This window comes from Pongo pygmaeus, chromosome 19, assembly GCF_028885625.2.
Source record: "Pongo pygmaeus isolate AG05252 chromosome 19, NHGRI_mPonPyg2-v2.0_pri, whole genome shotgun sequence".
In the NCBI taxonomy this organism is placed as follows: Eukaryota; Metazoa; Chordata; class Mammalia; order Primates; family Hominidae; genus Pongo; species Pongo pygmaeus.
In genome coordinates this window covers 8,042,948-8,066,225 of record NC_072392.2, presented here as the reverse complement: position 1 = coordinate 8,066,225, position 23,278 = coordinate 8,042,948, and the positions used below count along the sequence as shown (strand labels likewise).

Below are 23,278 nucleotides of genomic sequence, written 5' to 3'. Positions count from 1 at the left end.
GCCGGAGACTTGAAAAATCAAGTGCCCCTTCCCTCCTTTTCTTTGTTTAGAGTTTTTTTTTTTTTTTTGAGTCTCGCTGTGTCGCCCAGGCTGGAATGCAGTGGCACAATCTCTGCTCACTGCAAGATCCGCCTCCCGGGTTCAGGCCATTCTCCTGCCTCAGCCTCCCGAGTAGCTGGGACTACAGGCGCCCGCCACCACGCCCGGCTAATTTTTTGTATTTTTAGTAGAGATGGGGTTTCACTGTGTTAGCCAGGATGGTCTCGATCTCCTGACCTCGTGATCCGCCCGTCTCTGCCTCCCAAAGTGCTGGGATTACAGGCGTGAGCCACCGCGCCCGGCCTGTTTAGAGTTTTTATACCCCCTACCTTCTCCCGTACTCTCTGTCTCCTCCTCATGTTCTTCCCTTGAGCGGGCTGTGGCTTAATTGCCGCATGCGCAGTGGCCTGCCGACGTTTGGGAGGGACCGCATGCGCAGTGTTTACCGAAGTCCAGCGCATGCTCATTAGGGGCAATTCTCCCTTTCTGGTCCAGAGCCCCCACAGGAAGGTTAGATACTGATCAAATTCAACCATTTTCCATTTTCACTGCACATATTTAAAACTTGCTTGCTAACTCCAGGTGTTTTCTCTATTGCAAGACTCCTCTTATTCCCGGCGCCAGCGATGGCCATTTATTATCTCAGACGGATAGTTGTATGTCTGCCGGTCCTTCACTCGATGAGAACCAGACAGCTTGGGAGTTCTTCCCTTCTCCTGCTTTATGTCAGAGGGACAGATTTCTAATGGCTTGACCATGGCTTGACAAATGCCCAACATACCTGGAGGCCCTCTTTCCTGCTTTCATGTCTACCTACTCTAACACTACAAAGCATCCCCAATATATTGGCTTTTCTACTCCCGAAAACACCAAAGCTCCCCACAGCTCCCACACTAGTGATCCCCCTCTTCTCTGAGAAACAGCAGAAGCAAACAGGGGTCTTGTACATTCCAATCACCAATTCCCCCAAGTTACCTCTGTTCACCTATTATCTGCCTTTCCCTTTCTCAAGTGGTCCTGTCAGGGAGCCCCTCCAGATATACTCTGAACCCAGGCCTCCTACTATTCAACAACTTCATTCCAGTAATTGTCCCCTTTCGCTTTTCTACCATTTATATATATGTGTGTATATATATATGTGTGTGTGTATATATACACACACATATATATCCATATATATCCATATATATATATGTATATCCTTTTTTTTTTTTTTTTGGCTGGATAATTCTCATCACCATACAACATCTAGCATCAAAAAAAAAAAAAAAAAAAAAAATAGGCCAGGCAGTTTGGCTCAGGCCAACTTTATACCTGTAAGCTCTGCCTCAATATCTGTGTGGAGAAGAGTCACGACAGACTGACACGGGCGCAGCCAAGGTGTTGGAGCAACTCACAGGCCAGACCCCTGTGTTTTCCAAAACTAGATGCACTGTTAGATCTTTTGTTTTCAGGAGAAATGAAAAGATTACTGTTGACTGCACAGTTCCAGGGGCCAAGGCAGAAGAAATCCTGGAGAAAGGTCCAAAGGTATGGGAGTATGAATTATTTTTTCTTAACTTCTCGGATACTGGCAACTTTGGTTTTGGTATCCAGGAACACATGAATCTGTGTATCAAATATGAAATCTTTGGCCTCGACTTTCTTTCTTTCTTTTTTTTTTTTTTTGAGACAGGGTCTCACTCTGTCATCCAGGCTCGAGTGCAGTGGTGTGATCACAGCTCACTGCAGCCTTGAACTTCTGGGCTCAAGCAATCCTCCTGCCTCAGCCTCTGGAGCAGCTGGAACCACAGGTGCACACCACCACACCCGGGTAATTTTTTTTTCTCTTGTAGAGATGTGGTCTTATTCTGTTGCCAAGGCTGGTCTTGAACTCCTGGGCTCCAGCGATCCTCCCACCTCAGCCTCCCAAAGTGCTGGTATTACAGGCCTGAGACACTGTGCCAAATCCATGGTTTTATTTTTATTTTATTTTTGATATGGAGTCGCTCTGTCACCCAAGCTGGAGTGCAGTGGCACAATCTCAGCTCACTGCAACCTCCGCCCTCCGGGTTCAAGCAATTCTCCTGCCTCAGCCTCGCCAGTAGCTGGGATTACAGGCGCGTGCCACTGTGCCTAGCTAATTTTTATATTTTCAGTAGGGGTTTCACCATGTTGGCCAGGGTGGTCTTGGACTCCTGACCTCACGTGATCCACCCGCCTCAGCCTCTCAAAGTGCTGGAATTACAGGTTGAGCCACCACACCCGGCCCAGCCCATGGTTTTAAATACGACTCCCACATTTATATTTCTCACTTTGACGTCCCTATCAAGCTTGAGACTAACACATTCTTGGCAATGTAATAGGCTTCTCAAAGTGAGCATACCTAAAATAGTACTTTTTTTTTTTTTTTTTAGACAGAGTTTTGCTCTGTTGCCCAGGCTGGAGTGCTGTGGCATGATCTCGGCTCACTGCAACCTCTGCCTCCCGGGTTCAAGAGATTCTCCTCCCTCAGCCTCCTGAGTAGCTGGGATTACAGGCACACGCCACCATGCCCAGTTAATTTTTTTCTTTTTTTGTATTTTTAGTAGAGACGGGGGTTTCATCATGTTGGCCAAGCTGATCTCGAACTCCTGACCTCAGGTGATCCACCCACCTTGGCCTCCCAAAGTGCAGGGATTACAGGCGGGAGCGACCACGCCTGGCCTAAAATAGTATTCTTAATTCACTGCCCACCCAATCAAAAAAGTTGTAACTTCCCCATCTCAGTCAATAGCACTATCATTTATCACCCAGTTACTTGGGTCCAAAACCTAGAAATCATTCCTGGTTTCTCTCGTTTTTCTTCCTCACCTCCCCAGATCTTCCACCTCTTCCTATTGCCAACCAAATCCATGGAGAGGCCCACCTTTATTACACACACACCCCATCACTCTCATGCTGGTTCAAGCCACCATCCTTTCTGGCTTGGGTGATGATAACAACCTCCTAACTATTCTCTCTGCTTTTTCTGTTGCTGCCTCCTAGAGTCCATTCCCCCAACAGTCGAAGTCACAGCATATCATTCCTCTGTTCAAAACCCTCCTTTGGTTTTTCGGTGTATTTACAATAAAATCTAAACTCCTTATCATGGCTGGCAAGGTCCTATCTTCAGGGGTTATCAACAATGGCTGCACATTAGAAGCATCTGAAGGACTTAAAAAGTAAATAGGAGACCAGGCGCGGTGGCTCATGCCTGTAATCCCAGCACTTTGGGAGGCTGAGGCGGGCGGATCTCGAGGTCAGGAGATCAAGACCATCCTGGCTAACACGGTGAAACTCTGTCTCTACCAAAAATACAAAAAAAAAAATTAGCTGGGCGTGGTGGTGGGCGCCTGTAGTCCCAGCTACTCGGGAGGCTGGGGCAGGAGAATGGCATGAACCGAAGAGGCGGAGCTTGCAGTGAGCCGAGATCGTGCCACTGCACTCCAGCCTAGGCGACAGAGCGAGATTCTGTCTCAAAACAAAAACAAAAACAAAAACAAAAAACCCAAAAACTCCCAGGCCTTGCCCTAAGACATTCAGATTTCATTGATCTGGGTTGAGGCTGGAGCATCCATGTAGTTTTTAACTCCCCAGGTAGTTCTGGGGGGTTCAGAAGCCCTGCCCTAAGAGTTCTGGTCCTTCTCCACCAATCGATGCTCCTCTCTAACTGCTCTTCCACTTCCATCACTAAAGCTCTGATCTCGGCAGCTCATGCCTGTCATCCCAGCACTTTGGGAGGCCGAGGCGGGTGGATCACCTGGGGTCTGGGGTTCGAGACCAGCCTGGCCAACATGGTGAAATCCCATCTGTACTGAAAATAAAAAAAAATAATAATAAAATTAGCCGGGCGTGGTGGCGGGTGCATGTAATCCCAGCTACTTGGGAGGCTGAAGCAGAAGAATCTCTTGAACCCCGGGGGTGGAGGTTGCAGTGAAGCAATATTGGGCCATTGCACTCCAGCCTGGGCAACAAGAGGGAAACTCCATCTCAAAAAAAAAAAAAAAAAAAAGAAAACAAAGACATCATCTCCTCACAGGTGAAAATTCCAAGTATCCAGAGTAAGAGCCATCCCCAAATGTAATGTAAAACCATGGCATAATTCTACATGCCATATAAAACCTGCATTCCACCCCCATCCCACTCAACAAGCCCCACAGACAATACAAGGGCTGGTGTCCTGGGGTATGGGGAGAAAACTGTCCTAGTTGACATTCTTCTAAATGCTGAGCATAGCTGACTGGGGCATTTGTTCATCTTTGGGACTTGATGATCACCTTACCTTCCCACTGAATGGAAGATGCCAAAAAAAGAAAGCAGAAATGATATCCAGCCTTGCTTGTTCCCCTGATAGGTCGGCAGATAACTTCTCTCTACTTCTGTGAAGTAATGTGGGCACTGGCAACATTGGGGGTGGATAATCTGCCCCCCACCCCTACTTGGCCTATGGAGGGGTGAGACCTGTGGACGATCGAGCTTTCACTTTGGGTCAGCATACCTCACTTTGAATTACTTCTCCATTGCTTATTAGCCATGTGACCTTGGCCAAGTTATTTAATTTTTGTATTTTTGTGAGTCTTTTTTTTTTTTTTTTTTTGAGACAGAGTCTCACTCTGTCACCCAGGCTGGAGTGTGGTGGCGCTGTCTCGGCTCACTGCAACCTCTGCCTCCTGGGTTGAAGCGATTCTAATAGAGACAGGGTTTCCCCATGTTAGCCAGACTGGCCTTGAACTCCTGACCTCAAGTGATCCACCTGCCTCGGCCTCCCAAAGTGCTGGGATTACAGGCCACCGCACCCGGCCAGCCACTGCGCCCGGCCTTTTGTGAGTCTTTAAGATGGAAATAACAGTCATTTCTTACGTATAACATGGGCTGTTCCCAATTGCATTAATATACATAGACATTTTGTTTTGTTTTGTTTCGTTTGTTCGTTTGTTTGTTTTGAGATGGAGTCTCACTCTTGTTGCCCAGGCTGGAGTGCAATGGCATGATCTCGGTTCACTGCAACCTCCACCTCCCGGGTTCAAGCGATTCTCCTGCCTTAGCCTCCCAAGTAGCTGGGATTACGGGCATGTGCCACCACACCCAGCTAATTTATATATTTTTAGTAGAGACGGGGTTTCACCATGTTGGCCAGAATGGTCTCTAACTCCCGACCTCAGGTGATCTGCCAGCCTCGGCCTCCCAAAGTGTTGAGATTACAGGCGTGAGCCACTGTGCCTGGCCCATACATAGAAATTTTTACTTTCTAAAAACTATATTTTAAAATGCTGTTGGGGGCCAGGCACAGTGGCTCACGCCTGTAATCCAGCACTTTGGGAGGCCGAGGCGGGCCAGGCGGGGCGAGGTGGATCACGAGGTCAGGAGATCGAGACCATCCTGGCTAACACGGTGAAACCCCATCTTTTCTAAAAATACAAATAATTAGCCAGGCGTGGTGGCGGGCGCCTGTAGTCCCAGCTACTGGGGAGGCTGAGGCAGGAGAATGGCATGAACCCGGGAGGCAGAGCTTGCAGTGAGCTGAGATCGTGCCACTGCACTCCAGCCTGGGCGACAGAGTGAGACTTCGTCTCAAAAAAAACAAATAAATAAAATAAAATAAAATAAAATGCTGTTGGAGGCCAGGCACTGTGGCTGAAGCCTGTAATGCTAGCACTCTGGGAGGCCAAGGTGGACGGATCATCTTAGGTCAGGAGTTTGAGACCAGCATGGCCAACAAGGTGAAACCCCGTCTATACTAAAGATAAAAAAATTAGCCGGGTGTGGTGGCATATGCCTGTAGTCCCAGATACTCGGGAGGCTGAGGTAGAGAATCACTTGAACCTGGGAGGCGGAGGTTGCAGTGAACTGAGATGGTGCCACCGCACTCCAGCCTGGGCAACAGAGCGAGACTGTGTCTCAAAAACAACAACAACAATAAAACACACAAAAAAAGACAATACATAAGTGAATGAACATAGCTGTGTTCCAATAAAAATTTATAGACCTTGAATTTTTTTTTTTTTTTTTTTGAGACAGCGTTTCATTCGGTCACCCAGGCTGGAGTGCAGTGGTGTGATCTCAGCTCACTTCAACCTCTGCCTCCTGGGTTCAAGCAATTCTCGTGCTTCAGCCTCCCGAGTAGCTGGGACTATGGGCACACATCACCACGCCCGGCTAATTTTTTTTTTTTTGAGATGAAGTGTCGTTCTGTCGCCCAGGCTGGAATGCAATGGAGCGACCTTGGCTTACTGCAACCTCCGCCTCCCTGGTTCAAGCGATTCTTCTGCCTCAGCCTCCCGAGTAGCTAGGATTATAGGCACCCGCCAATATGCCCGTCTAATTTTTGTATTTTTAGTAGAGCTGGGGTTTCACAATGTTAGTCAGGCTGGTCTGGCACTCTTAACCTCAGGTGATCCGCCCACCTCGTCCTCCCAAAGTGCTGGGATTACATGTGTGAGCCACCATGCCCGGCTTCCCGGTGAATTTTTGTACTTTTTGTAGAGACAGGGTTTTTGCCATGTTGGCCAGGCTGATCTTGAACTCCTGACCTGAAGTGATCCGACCGCCTCGGTTTCCCAAAGTGCTAGGATTATAGGCATGAGCCACCATGCCCAGCCAACTTTCATATTCTTTAGATTATTTTCAACAGCTGGGCAGGGTAGCTCACGCCTTTAATCCCAGCACTTTGGGAGTCTGAGGCAGATGGATCACCTGATCTCAGGAGTTCAAGATCAGCCTGACCAATACGGTGAAACCCCCATCTCTACTAAAAATACAAAATTAGCCAGACATAGTGGCACATGCCTGTAATTCCAGCTACTTGGGAGGCTGAGGCAGGAGAATTGTTTGAACCCGGGAGGCAGAGGTTGCAGTGAGCTGAGATTGCGCCACTGCATTCCAGCCTGGGCAACAAGAGCAAAACTCTGTCTCAAACAAACAAATAAAAACATAAAAGCATTCTTAGCTCATGGCCATATAACAACAGGTGTTGAGCTGGATTTGGCCCTTGGGCCATACTTTGCAGAACCGTACTGTAGTGGACACTGTGGTAGCCTCCTGACAGCCCCTCCTGCCTTCCCATTATGTCGCAACTGTTTGAATTTGGAAGGAACTGACCCATCCCTAGCTCCAGGAGGAGCATAACTAATCAGTTAATTCTTTTTTTGAAATAGGGTCTCGCTCTGTTGCCCAGACTGGAGTGCAATAGTCCGATGATAGCTCACTGCAGATTCAACCTTCTGGGTTCAAGCAATCCTCCCGCCTCAGCCTCCACAGTAGCTGGGACTCCAGGTGTGCAGGTGTGCAACACTATGTCTGGCTTTTTTTTTTTTTTTTTTTTTTTGAGACGGAGTCTCGCTCTGTTGCCAGGCTGGAGTGCAGTGGCACAATCTCCGCTCACTGCAACCTCCGCCTCCCGGGTTCAAGTGATTCTCCTGCCTTGGCCTCCAGATTAGCTGGGATTACAGGTGGGCGCCACCACACCGGGCTAATGTTTTTGTATTTTTAGTAGAGACGGGGTTTCACCATGTTGGCCAGGATGGTCTCGATCTCCTGACCTCGTGATCCGCCCATCTCGGCCTCCCAAAGTGTTGAGATTACAGGCGTGATAATTTACATTTTTAAAGGATCATTCTGGTTCTCTATTGAGAATAGACTGTAGAGAGGTGAGGGTAGAAGAAGTGAGACCATTCGGGAAGCAACTTCATTTATCCAGGCCAAAAATGATGGTTGTTTGGACCAGGGCAGAAACAATGGTAAGGATGAGAAGTGGTCAGATTCTGGATGTATTTTCGAGCAGAACCAACAAGATTTCCTAAAGGATTGGCCATGGATTATGACAAAAAGAGGAGTCAAGTACAACTCCAGGGTTTTTGGCCTTAGCCACTGGGAAGATGGAGTTTCCACTTACTGAGACAGAAGTCACCGTAGTAAGAAACAAGGTTTTGCGGGGGAGGTGGTGCGATAGGGGTGGGGCAAGGAACCAAATCACAGGAAGGATAAAGGTGGGGCTATCTTTAGGCTGGCACAGGAATTCAAACGCTCTCAGAACTCATGCCTCTTCATCTTTTGTCTCTGGTTCTCTTCCTTATCAGCCTCATTCTTTCCTTCTACAGACAGTGATCTCCTGGACATGAAAGATGGACAAGCTGATACCCAGCTTGAGCTCTCAAGAGAACAGAAAGGCGTCTCAGACTCTCCACAAAGCTAGAAACAAACAACACTGTGGAGGATTTTTACTGGTCATACCTTGGGTCATGTGCCTTTCCCTGAGCCAATCTGCAGTCAGAAGGATGAAGTACTCTAATTGGCCAGTTTTGGGTCACGTGCCTGTTCCTGGCTGTCATTGCACCAACACATCAGGGAATGGGGAGTTGAGGAGTGAGGAGCTTCCCCTACACAGAGAGACGTTGGGTAGCCCATTTCTCCGCTAAAATCTTCAAGATACATCTAGAATGCATCCATCCACATCATGCTAGGCTGAGCTACTATCACCTGGTACTTGGAACCGCCTCCTCACTGGTCTACCATCTCCCTTGTAAACATTTTCTACAACAGCCAGTAATCCCTAAACATGAATCCCATCACATCACTCTCTTCCTGTGCTCAGCTTCCCATTCTCAAGGGAAGTCCTCCCATCTTCTAAAGAATATCTACCTACCCAGCCCAATTATATATGAGCTTTTTAGGTTTTTTTTTTTTAGGGCCAAGGAATGACAGGTTTTGTCAAGCTGCAGGTGACTATAAGATACAGACAGCTGACAATTGTGGACTCCTCAGGCGTGGTGAAAGATTGAGCTACTATCATTAGGGTTGGCTGGCTAGGACCCCGGCAGGCACCTGGGGATAGTAGTGCTGGGAAGTTCTGGGGAGTTGCACTTCTGAATGCTGGCATGACACTGCCTCAAGACATCTCTCTATCCAAATGGAAAGAACAACCACATCCTTTGTCAGCTAAGGAGAGTTAGCAAACTGTTTTTATTAAATACTGATGTCTGGCCGGGCACGGTGGCTCACGCCTGTCATGCTAGCACTTTGGGAGGCCAAGGCGGGTGGATCACTTGAGGCCAGGAGTTCAAGACCAGCCTGGCCAACATGGTGAAACCCCATCTCTACTAAAAATACAAAATTAGCCGGGCGTGGTGGCGGGCGCTTGTAACCCAGCTACCCGGGAGACTGAGGTAGGAGAATCGCGTGAACCCAGGAGGCGGAGGTTGCAGTGAGCCGAGGTCGCGCCACTGCACTCCAGCCTGAATGACAGAGTGGGACTCTGTCTCTAAATAAATAAATTAATTAATTAATTAAAAAAATACTGATGTCTCCGAGCTTTGGCTGTGTTGCAATTTACCTTTCCAATGTCGCTGCACCATTGCATTTAGAGGAAATCTCCATTCCCTAACAGGAACCACAAGGCCCCCTGCATGACGTGGCCCCTGCTGCTTGTTCAGCTCCTTGGCTGGAAATCCTTCCCCTTACCTTGCTGATGTTGTTTTAGTCCCAATGTCTCCTGCCCCCTCACCTCAGTTTCTTGAATACGTCAAGACTTCTTTGTCTCTGAGAGGTAGCTCAAGTTTTCTTCCCTCTGCCTGGAGGGTGGCTGCGTCTTTTTGGTTCTTTTTAGTTAAAAGTCTCACCAAAGAGGTCTTTTCCTGACCCCTTATCTAAACTGGTGCCTGCTCAGTTATATTCTCAGTCATAACACTTTATTTCCTGTATCGCACATATCAAAATTTGTGATCATTTCATTTGTTGAATATTTTACCTCGTGGCAAAATCACACGCCATCCTCCAAGGGGCGAGACCCCTCAATGTGAAAGGGGCAAGAGACACAGAACAAGAGTGACAAACGCATAGGAAAGCCCAGAGGCCGCTGCCTTGACCATAGTGGGTCGCTCTGAGCATTTCAGTGATTAGGTCTGTTAACCAAGAAAGATAGAGCAAACCATTCATGCTCATGCTGGACTTCTGGTTTCCTTCTTTTTAGTCAACTAGGTTCAACCCCGATGGTCCAAGCATGATATGACATTTTCATCTTAAGAACCTCTCTAGGAACCCCAAGTGGGCTCCCCACTTGGTATTTTTGCTAAGCAATCACTGTGGGGTGGGTACAATTACAGGCAGAAAGAATCTGAGCCCCACCCCTCGGTACTCAGGAATTTGAGGACCCTGGTCTTTAAGATCTGCCCCATCAGCTTTCAGAAAGGGCGGGGCGACGGGAGCAGCTGTCACCTCCTTCTCTCCACCCTGCCGGCGTTCACGTGTGTTCCGCTGTGCAGTAACAGCTCTTCTTCCGGGACTTCCTGGTCGCCGCGACCAATCAAAATGCTTTTCCTGTCCTTACCATTGTCAGCCGCTGCCAATCGGCGGGCCTCTACCAACGCCCCTTAAAGGCGCAGCCACCGCCTCCGGAGCCGGGGCGAACCAATTCCTCGGTTGCGGCCCCCACCTGCAGTATGGAGTCGTCTCGGGGGCGGCCCGGGCCCGAGACGGACCTTCTGGCTGTAGCGGAACATCAGGCCCCAACCTTTGGCGGCGGGCCGGGCCGAACGTCCTCTGAGCCGCCCTCAGGCCTCCGGGTGTCTGGGAAGGAAGAGGCCGAGAACGTTGGGGGCGCGAACCGCCACCCCAGGACGTCCCCGAAGACGTCAAGCTGCGGCGTCGTCCACCGGCCGGAACGGGAGGCTCTGGAGAACGAGCCCGGCCCTCAAGGGACGCCGTCTGGGGCCGGGAGCCGCAGGGGGGCGCGGGGTGCAGAGCACGAACCTCCCCTGTCCTCCCGGCACAAGAACCCGGCGCCGCCCGAGGGCAAGCCCGCCTCCGGGAGGGACTGCCGTCGAGGGGGACCAGGCGGCGGGATGGATGTTGAGCAGCAGGAGGAGGAAGACAACGACGAGGAGGCGGCCGCGGGCGGCAGAGCCGGCCGCTCGCTCTCCAGCCGTCTTCAGGACAGCCGCAGCCTGGACGGGCTGAGCGAGGCGTGCGGTGGCGCCGGGTCCTCAGGGAGTGCCGAGTCAGGCGCGGGCGGCGGACGCCGCGCCACCATCTCCAGTCCCCTGGAGCTCGAAGGCACAGTGAGCCGCCACGGCGACCTCACCCACTTTGTCGCCAACAACCTGCAACTCAAGATCCGTCTGAGCGGCGCCCCTCCACCCCCGCCTTCTGCCCCTGCGCGGCCCTGCCCAGCGCCTGCACCCACACCCACACCAGCCATTCCCCCCATCGACCCCGAGGTGCTGCGGGATCTGGAGCGGTTGAGTCGGGAGCTGGGAGGCCGGGTGGACCGTCTGCTTCGCGGTCTGGGTGGCGCGGTGCAGGAGCTGACGGCGCTGAGCGTGGGCTGCATCCAGACCTACCGCGACGCTGTGGACTCCTTAGGTGAAGCCGTGGACATGAGCATCAAGGGCATGTACACCCTGCTGGCGCGCTGCGAGGAGCTGGAGCGGGCTCTGCAGCCGGTTCAGGGGCTGGCGCGCCAAGTCCGGGATATCCGACGTACACTGGAGGTGTTGGAGGCCCTGTGCAAGTGACCAGGAGGACAGGAGAGGCCGGGCCTGGCCAGGGCAGGGCCCAGCAGGACCCTAAGGACTCTTCAGGGAGTCCTGGTGGGAAGTGTCCACTGAGGGGAGGCCTGTGTGTTGGAGGCTCTTCCAGATGCGTTCAGCTGGCCCGTGCCCACTCGCTGGGCCTTAGGCTGGTGTATATGGGGAAGTTCTAACGGCTCTCCTGGTGGGAAGGGATGTTGCTCTGCTTGTATTCAGTTGGCCATCTGTAGCTACCCTGTTCTTCTCAACTCTCCTCCCTAGCTAGAGCACCAGCCCTGGGAACACAGGGCTTTAGGTCTGCTTGAAGGTGAGGACGTGACTCCCACACGTAATCAGGAGAAAGGGACAGAGGAAGCCCCAGCCCCCACTGTGGCTATCCTGACTCCAGTGGCCACATCTCAGGTGCCAGGGGCTGTGGGAGCTTGTGCCGTCCTTGGCCAAACACCCCGCAGGCAAAGATGCATCCCTGCTGATGGAGAGCCTTCTGCTTCTGCCCTCTGGCCCTCTACCATACCACTTCCCCAGCCAGAACCGGGGTGCAGCTAGGAGGAATGGGTTGCACGGCGGAGGGGGTGAGGTGGGAGGCGTCTCACTGCTCTCAGGGTTCAGGTAGAATGTTGCTGGTTTTGAAGCTCACCTGTTGTGGAGTGTTCTAATCACTTTTGGCTTTCTGAGTTTTTGTGGAATTAAAGTGCTGCTGCTGCGAAGGCTGAGGCTGAGTCTGTGTGGGGTTACAGTGATTAATAAGCCAAAGGAATGGGAATGAGGGTCGGTGTTGTTGACGCAGCTCCCTTGGGGCTGGTGCTGGGAGTGGGGTGGGGGTGGAGATGTCTCAGGCTCCGTGGGGAAAGATATGGTTCTTGCTCTTAAGCATCTGGTCTGAGGGGAAATGTGAGGACACAGATAATCACTCACAGGGGCCCAGAGATCCGGTAACCACAGAAACGTGAAAAAGATGCTCTAGAAGAGAAGGGGAAGAAATTGTCTTCTCAGGTCCTCATGAATAGGCAGGGGCTGGGTGGATTGGACGGACATCTTACCTCTGGAGGAAGACTGGGAACACTTGTCAGGTCCATTCCTGACCATTTCCCACACTCTGCACACCAGTGCCACGTGGTTTGAGACAAATTTGTCCCTTACAGTTCACACAGTAAGTTCAGGAGCCATATATTATGGCCATAAGATGTAGAAGCAAAGATCACGAAACAACCCCGGTTTCTCTCAATCCCTTCCTCTCAAGACACGCCCACTTTAGAATGCGCTCACAATTCGCTTTCTGTTCTGGGATTGGAAATGTGGCGCTGTTTTTCTCCAGTGACGTTACTCGGCTTTAAAACGGAGTGCGGTAATCGTACCTTCGAAAAGTTTCGATCCTGGCCCGTACGGGGATCGAACCCGCGACCTTGGCGTTATTAGCACCACGCTCTAACCAACTGAGCTAACCGGCCAGTTGCTGGAAAACATTTGAAATAAGTTTATTTAGTTACACTACTGTTCAGTCTTCTCGGGAAAAACCTTCAGTTGTGGGACTGCTTTATGAGAAATGAAAACAGAACACAAACACTGACTAACTGAGCACGTAGACGAGTAACAGACAGTACTGGCAAGTACAGATGATGCGACTGGTGTAACTGCAGGTCGAGGCGCAAGTACCATGTGCACGAAGGGCAAAAAATCCAACAGCGTGTGGCAGATGCACCGGGAGAGGATAGATGGGTATGTGAGTAAACCATGTAGGATGGAAGTTATGAGTTTCTGCAACTGTCCTCACAATGTTTAATGTTGGCAAAAGCGTAGGGAAACACGGAGGCACCGCTGGGATTCGAACCCAGGATCTCCTGTTTACTAGACAGGCGCTTTAACCAACTAAGCCACGGCGCCGCCGGAAAGGCGCCTTGGATCTTATTTCCTTGGCCAGGTCAGCTCAATTGCAGAGAATGAATACAAAGATGTCACAAAAAGTCGGCTGCACTGGAAAATGCGGAAAGGATGGATACAGCTGGGAAAGACACGAAAACTGAATGGAGTGACTGGGGATAGCAAGAGAAATCCTAGTTTTGGTGCTACAAAACTGAGCACAGGACTTCCTTAGCCGACGAGGATGGGATTCGAACCCACGCGTGCAGAGCACAATGGATTAGCAGTCCATCGCCTTAACCACTCGGCCACCTCGTCTACAGACGTTTGTCGCTGCACAGACCGCCCTCCGCATCTCACATCTCTGGGACCTGAACTTCCTGCAGGTGGGGCTCGCCTCCGTCGTGAAGGCTGCACATTTTGAAGGAACCCGCTCCGCACTGGAAAGAGAACTCGTAGATCAGAGACCGACTTCTTCCATGCGTGATCGCCCGACCCTCCTCCCTCTGCTGAGAGGTCTAGAACTGCTCCTATCTTAGGACCCGCGTTATCCGCCCAGAATTACGGTACCCGGATCCATCGCAAAAACCCCCGCGAGATGGTTGGGCTGTCCAGACGGGGCGGCCTCGGAACTTCCAGAAACTCCTCTCCTTCAGGCCCCAAGGAGATATTGCTTCTTCAATGACCTAAACGCTGAAGCTTGGCCGTAGTTTAAAATAAGGGAGGGTAATAAAAACAAAAGAAGAATACCGCTGACCCCGACGTGATTTGAACACGCAACCTTCTGATCTGGAGTCAGACGCGCTACCGTTGCGCCACGAGGTCGGCCGGCCACCGGGCGGCTCAGGTCTCCCCATGACCACTGTGCGCCCAGCAGGCCAGGGTCATGAATCGAGACATGGATGGGCACCTAGGGCATTTCTGTCCCTCTGAACAGCTGCGGGGTCGTATCTGTGCTCGCCGAGCAGCCCTGTAGGACGAGCCGGGCGAGTGGCACCCCAGGGCAGTGACTATGGGATCCAGGCATAGCGGTCTGTCCCTCCCGGCCCCCGGCGTCCTGCCAACGCCCAGATAGAGGGTCCCGAGCTGATCGCCAGGGGATTCTAAAGCTTACAGCCCAGTGGGGACGGACCTGCCTAGAAACGGATGGAAGGATGGGAACCAGACGGAACGTGACAGAGCAGTGCCAGAGCCTAGGACACCTGAAGGGGTAAGAGATTTGCTCCCCCAGCAGCAGGTCTCCTCCCCGGTTGCACTTTTGTAATTGCCTGCGGAGCCTTCGAATGCACCCACGCACAACCCCCGGGTTCGGAGATTCTGATTTAAACGGTCCAGGGAAGAGCTCTGAGATCGGTATGTAAAACTTTTGAAAAATATCGGTATTTCAACTGTTGGAGGGCACATAAATTTTGTTTATATTTTGATGAGTTTTGACAGATACATACACCTGCGCAAATCACAAGTCTTTAAAAGCATATAGGACATTTTCCTCTCTCAAGGTTCTTGCATGTCCCTTCTCTACGGATCCTCACTCCTCCCTTCCCAGAGGCAACCTCTGTTCTAATTTTGACCACCACAAACATCGGTATTTCTTTTTTTTTTTTTTTTTTTTTTTTTGAGACGGAGTTTCGCTCTTGTTGCCCAGGCTGGAGTGCAATGGCGCAATCTCGGCTCACCGCAACCTCCGCCTCCCGGGTTCAAGGGATTCTCCTGCCTCAGCCTCCCGAGTAGCTGGGATTACAGGCATGCGCCACCACGCCCGGCTAATTTTGTACTTTTAGTAGAGACGGGGTTTATCCATGTTGGTCAGGCTGGTCTCGAACTCCCGACGTCAGGTGATCCGCCCGCCTCGGCCTCCCAAAGTGCTGGGATTACAGGCGTGAGCCACCATGCCCAGCCAACATACGTTTTCTTTTTGTTGTTTTTCTGTTTTTTTGTTTTTGTTTTTGTTTTTGTTTTTGAGACGGAGTCTCACTCTGTCGTCCAGGCTGGAGAGCAGCGGCGCGACCTCGGCTCACTGCAACCTCCGCCTCCCGGATTCAAGCAAGTCTGCCTCAGTCTCCCGAGTAGCTGGGATTACAGCGCCCACCACCGCTCCCGGCTACAGTTTTTGTATTTTTAGTGGTGACAGGGTTTCACCATGTTGGCCAGGCTGGTCTTCAACTCCTGACCTCGTGATGCGCCCGCCTCGGCCCCGCAAAGTGCTGGGATTACAGGCGTGAACCAAAGTGCTGGGATTACAGGCGTGAACCACCGCGCCCGGCTATGTTTCTAGAAGAATGAAAGGAGTTCAACAGGCCGAGATGGCACAAGAGGACATGCCTGTATCTCATTCCTTCCCATTCAAGCCAAATTTCTACACAGTGGCTCTCTCGAAAGTTATCAGGGACCACAGAGATGTCAAAGCCAACAGGCTTTCTCAGGCCTGGCCTTAACCGACTCCAGGCAACATCTTCTCCATGAGCCTCATTTGCCATAGGTGTCTTGACGCTAGTCTGCTGGCCCTTCCTAAGTGGCTCCCCGCTCCAGTCTCTTTTTCTTTTTTCTTTTATAAATTTTTTTGAAACGGAGTCTCACTCTGTCGCCCAGGCTAGAGTGCTGTGTGGCGCGTTCTCGCTCGCCGCAACCTCCGCCTCCCGGGTTCAAGCGATTTTCCTTCCTCAACCTCCCGAGTAGCTGGGATTACAGGCGTGGTGCTGGTTAATTTTTTTTTTTTAAAGTAGAGACGGGGATTCACCATGTTGGAGAGATTGGTCTCGAACTCCTGACCTCAGATGATCCACCCGTCTCGAGCTCCCAAAGAGCTGGGATTATAGCGTGAGCCACCGCGCCCAGCTCCAGTCTCTTTTTCTGTTCTCCCTGTAAACCCTGGTTTTCCTCGGGTAAGGTTTTCTCTCCTCATGCTACACATGTTCTACGGATTCAGCTATTTCCTGCGTGCTAAGGGCTCCTGAATCTCGCTCCCACCTCTGGACTCAGATGTGCAGTGCCTGCTGATACTTTCACTTGACCCTGCCATAATTCCTTCCAGTCTTTCTGCACTCCCAGAGAGAGGCCAGGCCCAGGCGGGGGGATGCATCCTTGATTCTTCCCTCCCTCTACCGTCTTACTTCCAGTCACCACATCCTGTCAATTCTATTTCCTCAATAATCCCCCTGTCAACCATCCTTCCCCATCCCACTGACAACCCCTCAACCTCTCTTGCTGGATTGTTGTAGCAGGCTCCTCTCTAATCTCCCTGCCACCTGAATAGTCAGATAATCGTTTTTTTTTGGTTTTTTTTTGTTTTTTTTGAGATGGAGTCTCGCTCTGTCTGGAAGAAGAGGAGTTGGAGGAGGAGACGGAGATGGAGGAGGAGACCGAGACGGAGACTGGCACGGTGGCTCACTTCTGTAATCCCAGCACTTTGGGAGGCCGAGGCGGGCGGATCACCTGACGTCGGGAGTTCGAGACCAGCCTGACCAACATGGAGAAACCCCGTCTCTACTAAAAGTACAAAATTAGCCGGGCGTGGTGGCGCATGCCTGTAATCCCAGCTACTCAGGAGGCTAAGGCAGGAGAATCCCTTGAACCCGGGAGGCGGAGGTTGTGGTTAGCAGAGATAGCGCCATTGCACTCCAGCCTGGGCAACAAGAGTGAAACTCCATCACAAAAAAAAAAAAAAAAAAAAAAAAAAAGAAAGCTTAGGCATCAACCTGAAGAAGCTCCCACCGAACAAAATTGGGACAATTTGAACATCAAAAAGAATAACTGCAATGGATTGAAATACACAAAAGATGTTAAAATGTACAAGTTCATAATGATATTAAAAACAACTAATTACTTTTGTAAGATGCTAGAGAACCAACTCATTTTTCTGAAAACTGGTAAATCATAAGAAAAAACCCACACATTTATCCTGCCTTTCCTGTATGACCTGTATCTCATGGTAAACAAATTGATGATGGCAAGTTCTTACTACAGAATGATAGAATTAGGACATCCCAATTTTGCAACTCCTAATGAAATAACAGAGCTAGGCAGTGATGATCAACTAAACCATTAGGTGAAAAACAGATGGGGAATTTTATAATTGTTGCCTAGTCTGACTATACCTGAACCCAATGCTCAGCCTAAACACCAGAAAAAGAGGGAAAAGCAGGCGTCCTGATGCAATGGAATGGGGAGAACAAACCGTCACTCATGATATGTTTTTACCAGAAAACTGAACGTGAGACTAACCAACCACTGGATCTAAGAACCAGTTTACAGGACATGCAGGGCATGGAGGAACGTGTTAAATCACATCACAAGAATAAGGCCGAGAAATGGCTCAATGCCTTCAACTGATAAATTGCAAGAAAAGAAAAGAAGGAGAAAGGAGGTGAGGGGGTAGGGAGGAGGCAGGACCCAAGATGATCGAGACATGACAACCAGGTGCAATGTGTGGACTTTATTTGGACCCAGATTCAAACAAACTGTAAAAGAAAAAAGAAGTATGTAGGAGACACTTGGGCAATTTGAACTGTTTGATGATGTCTAGGATTTGCTTCAAAATAACCTGGTGTGTGCTATGAGGGAGGGTATACCTGAAACAAGGTTGGCCATGTGTTGATAATTGTTGAAGCAGAATAGAAGGGTTCATTATCACCCCTCGCCTCCGCTCCCCGATCCCTCCCCCGCCTCCCCTTTCCCCCTCCCCTCCCCTCCCCTCTTTTTGAAGGAGTCTTGCCCTGTCACCCAGGCTGCAGTGCAATGGCACGATCTCAGCTCACTGCAACCTCCACCTCTCAGGTTCAAATGATTCTGCTGCCTCAGCCTCCCGAGTAGCTGGGATTACAGGCACCTGCCACCATGCAGCTAATATTTGTATTCTTAGTAGTGACTGGGTTTCACCATGTTGGCCAGGCTGGTCTCGAACCCCTGACCTCGTGATCCGCCCGCCTTGGCCTCCCAGAGTGCTGGGATTACAGGCATGAGCCACCGCACCCAGCTATTTTCTTTATTTTTTCATGTTTGAATTTGTCCATGATAAAAAAAGATTTTTAACTCCTTTTATTAAGAGTTCAAATCTTAGTACTTGCGGGTCCCAGTCCTGGAGTGAGTAGTCACTTGGGGGGGACACCTCGTCACCAGCAGTACCTCCTATGGCCACTGGCTGGCTCTAAATATCGGTTTTGTGAGCAGGCAGAAATAGCGTCTCTATAGGGCAGGCTTCTGTGAACCGAGGTCATGGAAAATGACAGGACAGGCTACTCACTGTTTATCAATTCAGGACATGAAATGTGACTACCTCATTACTTATATAGTAAGTCCCCTATGCAGAAGGCCTTTTTTTGTTTGTTTGTTTGAGACGGAGTCTCGCTCTGTCGCCAGGTTGGAGTGCAGTGGCGCGATCTCGGCTCACTGCAACCTCCGCTTCTCAGGTTCAAGCGATTCTCCTGCCTCAGCCTCCAGAGTAGCTGGGACTACAGGTGCGCACCACCATGCCTGGGTAATTTTTGTATTTTTAGTAGATTTCGGGGTTTCACCATTTTGGCCAGGATGGTCTCAATCTCTTGACCTCGTGATCCGCCTGCCTTGGTTTCCCAAAGTGCTGGGATTACAGACGTGAGCCACTGCGCCTGGCCCAGAAGGCCTATTATAAGCAGAATGCCCCAGACCTCCAGCTGTCAGAGCCCCCATAATCTAACAGCCATCCTGACCCTCCCTTTTTCCCACTCACCCACAGCACCAAGTCCAGACTTCCTTTATCTTCTAAATATCTTTTGATACCCTCCACCTCCTTGGTCCAAGCCTCATCCTGTCTCTTCTGGATAATTGTTAGCCTTCTGTTTAAAATCTGCTTAAAAGAAAGAAAAAAAAATGAAAAAAGAATATAAATAAAAATAAAATTTGCTTAAAATCCATTTTCCATGTTGCAACTAGAGTCATCATCTAGAACACCAACCTGACCATGTCCCTCCCTGTAGCTGCAAGGCCTGGCTTCATCTGGCCCCTGTTTACCTAACAAACCTCACACTGATGTTTTCTTCCCCTTCCATCACTAGGTTTCTGAAATGCTGCCTTCCTTACTGTTCAACGAACACACTTGGCTTGTTCTCACCATCTTTGCACTTGCTACGTCCTCAGTCTGGAATGCTCTTTCCCTAGATCTTCATTTAGCTGACTCTTTCACTTCCTTCTATTCAGGGACCTTGGAAAACCTTGCAAAAGCAGGTCCTGGATTTTCCTCACTTTTGGCCTATGACAACTTCTTTCATCTGTGAACAGTTATATTTGAGAAACCTCTCACTGGGGGAGCTCACCTCTGAAGGTCTAGGTCGAAAATGCATGTAAGTTACAGACAGAGGGAAGAAAAGCATGGAGAGTTCTTCAGTTTTTTTTTTTTTTGAGACAGGTCTCACTCCTGGCGCTCAAGCTGGAGTGCAGTGGTGTGATCATGGCTCACTGCAGCCTCCACTTCCTGGGTTCAGGTGATCTTCCCACCTCAGCCTCCCAAGCAGCTGGAACTACAGGTGTGCACCACTATGTTTGGCTAATTTTTTGTATTTTTTTGTAGAGACGGGGTTTCACCATGTTGCCCAGGCTGAAACTTCAGTCTTTGTATCTTTCTCCTAAGAACGTTTGAATGCTTGCTATGCTGTAATTTCTGCATTGGAGAATACAGGAAGCTCATCTCTCATTGTAAATTAGGTGTCATTACTATCACTCATTTTAGGAATCAAATGCAATGGGGGTCATTTCAAAGGAGAAAACTTGATGGGTTTCCTTGTCCATCCAGAGAGCAGGGAGGTTTGAAACTATCTTCAGAGCTTTGAAGGGGTCCAACAGTTAAGAAAAGAACTGGCCGAGCGTGGTGGCTCACGCCTGTAATCCCAGCGCTTTGGGAGGCCGAGGCGGGTGGATCACCTGAAGTCAGGAGTCAGAAGTTCGAGAACAGCCTGGCCAACATGGTGAAACCCCGTCTCTACTAAAAATACAAAAATTAGCTGGGCATGGTCGCGGGCACCTGTAATCCCAGCTACTAGGGAGGCTGAGGCAGGAGCATCACCCCAACCCACAAGGCGGCGGTTGCAGTGAGCTGAGATTGTGCCATTGCACTCCAGCCTGGGTGACAAAGGTGAAAACTCCGTCTCAAAAAAAAAAAAAAAAAAAAGAGGGCCAGGTACGGTGGCTCACGCCTGTAATCCCAACACTTTGGGTGCTGGGAGACTAAGGCGGGCAGATCACGAGGTCAAGAGATGGAGACCATCCTGGCCAACATGGTGAAACGTGGTCTCTACTAAAAATACAAAAATTAGCTGGGCATGGTGGCATGCGTCTGTAGTCCCAGCTACTCCGGAGGCTGAGACAGCAGGATCACCTGAGCCAGGGAGGTCGAGAGTCACTGTAGTCATGATCATACCACTGCACTCCAGCCTGAGTGACAGAGCAAGACCCTGTCTAAAAAAAACAAAGAGAGACTTTGTTGAACCTCCTTTCAAAAAAAATAATAATAATAGTAACTCCTCAGTAAAGTCTAGAAAATCACAATCTTTTATTTCATGGGGATAAAAGCAAGTTTTGGTGATTACATTGTCTCCAATATGAAGAAAAGGCTGTGTTGTCTTTTAAAGAGATGGTTTATATGAAAATGTCATTACACAGTTTCAATATATAGGAGTTCAACATTTTAGGGACCCTCAATCCTATAAATCATTCCTTTTTTTCAATTTCGTGTCTTAATAATACTATATAAGACTCCGAAAATATTAATGTTTACTGTTTAAAACTTTTTTTTTTTAAGACGGAATCTCATTCTGTCACCCAGAGTGGAGTGCAGTGGTGGGATCTCAGCTCACTGCAACCTCCGCCTCGTGGGTTCAAGAGATTCTCCTGCCTCAGCCTCCCGAGTAGCTGGGAATACAGGAGCATGCCACGATGCCTGGCTAATTTTTGTATTTTTAGTAGAGATGGGGTTTCTCCATGTTGGCCAGGCTGGTCTTGAACTCCTGACCTCAGATGATCCACCTGCCTCAGCTTCCCAAAGTGCTGGGATTATAGGCGTGAGCCACCGCACCCGGCCTAAAACTTTATTAAAAAGATATCTATGTATGTATATATGTGTGTGTGTGTATATATATATATATATATATACATTTTTTTTTTTTTTTTTGAGTTGGAGTCTTGCTCTGTCGTCCAGGCTGGAGTGCAGTGGCGCAATTTCGGCTCATTGTAACATCCGCCTCCTGGGTTCAAGCGATTCTCGTGCCCCAGCCTCCCGAGTAGCTGGGAATACAGGTGCGTGCCACCATGCCCGGCTAATTTTTTTCTTTTTTTGTATTTTTAATAGAGACGGGGTTTCATCATGTTGGTCAGGCTGGTCTCAAACTCCTGACCTCAGGGGATCCGCCCGCTTCGGCCTCCCAAAGTGCCGGGATTACAAGCGTAAGCCACCATTCCCGGCCTTTATTATTGTTTTAATAGAGAGAGGTGTCTCACCATGTTGCTCAGACTGGCTTCAAACTCTTGGGTTCAAGGAATACTTCGCCTTGGCCTCCCAAAGTGCTGGGATTACAGGCATGGGCTTTTGCTTCTGGTCCCAGAGCGCATTTTCTTTTTATTTCTTTTCTTTTCTTTTCTTTTCTTTTTTTTTTTTTGAGACGAAGTCTTGCTCTGTTTCCCAGGCAGGAGTGCAGTGGCACGATCTTGGCTTACTGCAACCTCTGCCTCCCGGGTTCAAGCAATTCTCCTCCCTCAGCCTCTGGAATAGCTGGGATTAGAGGCGGGCGCCACCACACCTGGCTAACTTTTTAACTTTTTTTTTTTTTAGTAGAGATGAGGTTTCACCATGTTGGCCAGGCGGGTCTGAAACTCCTGACCTCAGGTGATCTCCCTGCCTCGGTCTCCCAAAGTGCTGGGATTACATGCGTGAGCCACCGCTCCCGACCAATTTTTGGCCAAAGTTTCTAAAATAAAGTTTAAGAATAAATGTCCGGCTGGGCGCGGTGGCTCATGCCTGTAATCCCAGCACTTTGCAAGGCCGAGGCTGGCGGATCACGAGGGCAGGAGATCGAGACCATCCTGGCTAACACAGTGAAACTCCGTCTCTACTAAAAATACAAAAAATTAGCCGGGAGTGGTGGCAAGCGCCTGTAGTCCCAGCTACTCAGGAGGCTGAGACAGGAGAATGGCGTGAACCCGGGAGGCCGAGCTTGCAGTGAGCCGAAATCCTGCCACTGCACTCCAGCCTGGGCGACAGAGCGAGACTCCATCTCAAAAAAAGTAAATAAAATAAAATAAATAAATGCCCTATTTTTATAGAATTATAATTCTAGCGTTTCTTTCTTTCTTTTTTTTTTTTTTGAGACGGAGTTGCGCTCTTGTTGCAGAGGCTGGAGTGCAATGGCGCAATCTCGGCTCACTGCAACCTCCACCTCCTGGGTTCAAGCGATTCCCCTGCCTCAGCCTCCCGAGCAGCTGGGATTACAGCCACGCGCCACCACGCCCGGCTAATTTTGTATTTTTAGTGGAGACAGGGTTTCAGCATGTTGGTCAGGCTGGTCTCGAACTCCTGACCTCAGGTGATCCGCCCTCCTAGGCCTCCTAAAGCGCTGGGATTACAGGTGTGAGCCACAGTGCCCAGCCCGCGTTTCCCTGTTTGTAGCACCTATTATCTTACGGATTTATTTGTTTGCATGTCTGTTGTTGATCTCCCTGACTAGAATACCCTTACTAGGTAATCAATAAACATAAAAATATTTGTTGAAGGAATGAGAAATGCCTCTTGGGCTTGTAGTTTAAACTGGCTAAAAGCACTGAGATGGGGAGTGGGGAGTAGGAAGAGATTGTTCTCCTGGGAGATGGGCGGGGAGGTTCCTTGAGGATGGGACCTGACT

General features: G+C 49.8%; 1 protein-coding gene and 4 non-coding genes across 9 annotated transcripts; 1 reads left to right on the top strand and 4 right to left on the bottom strand.

Annotated features, from left to right (window-relative positions):
* Positions 1–1,258: 1,258 nt before the first annotated feature.
* On the top strand, positions 1,259–12,268 carry BORCS6 (BLOC-1 related complex subunit 6). 5 transcript variants are annotated; one of them, XM_054456753.2, is made up of 4 exons: positions 1,389–1,569; positions 1,715–1,852; positions 7,194–7,319; positions 8,136–12,268. In XM_054456753.2, exon 4 carries the CDS (start codon positions 10,473–10,475, stop codon positions 11,544–11,546), a length of 1,074 nt encoding a protein of 357 aa, XP_054312728.2. In that variant the 5' UTR covers positions 1,389–1,569; positions 1,715–1,852; positions 7,194–7,319; positions 8,136–10,472; the 3' UTR covers positions 11,547–12,268. The 5 variants fall into 5 exon arrangements, with proteins under 5 accessions (XP_054312733.2, XP_054312728.2, XP_054312731.2 ...); XM_054456756.2 differs by having other exon boundaries at positions 8,115–12,268; XM_063655355.1 differs by lacking the exon at positions 1,715–1,852 and having other exon boundaries at positions 8,115–12,268.
* A 667-nt stretch (positions 12,269–12,935) lies between these two features.
* On the bottom strand, positions 12,936–13,009 carry TRNAI-AAU (transfer RNA isoleucine (anticodon AAU)). Its single transcript has one exon. It is a non-coding gene; the product is annotated as a tRNA-Ile (tRNA).
* A 359-nt stretch (positions 13,010–13,368) lies between these two features.
* On the bottom strand, positions 13,369–13,442 carry TRNAT-AGU (transfer RNA threonine (anticodon AGU)). The gene has a single exon. It is a non-coding gene; the product is annotated as a tRNA-Thr (tRNA).
* Positions 13,443–13,654: 212 nt separating this feature from the next.
* On the bottom strand, positions 13,655–13,736 carry TRNAS-GCU (transfer RNA serine (anticodon GCU)). The gene has a single exon. It is a non-coding gene; the product is annotated as a tRNA-Ser (tRNA).
* Positions 13,737–14,171: 435 nt separating this feature from the next.
* Positions 14,172–14,243, bottom strand: TRNAW-CCA (transfer RNA tryptophan (anticodon CCA)). The gene has a single exon. It is a non-coding gene; the product is annotated as a tRNA-Trp (tRNA).
* Positions 14,244–23,278: the final 9,035 nt, after the last annotated feature.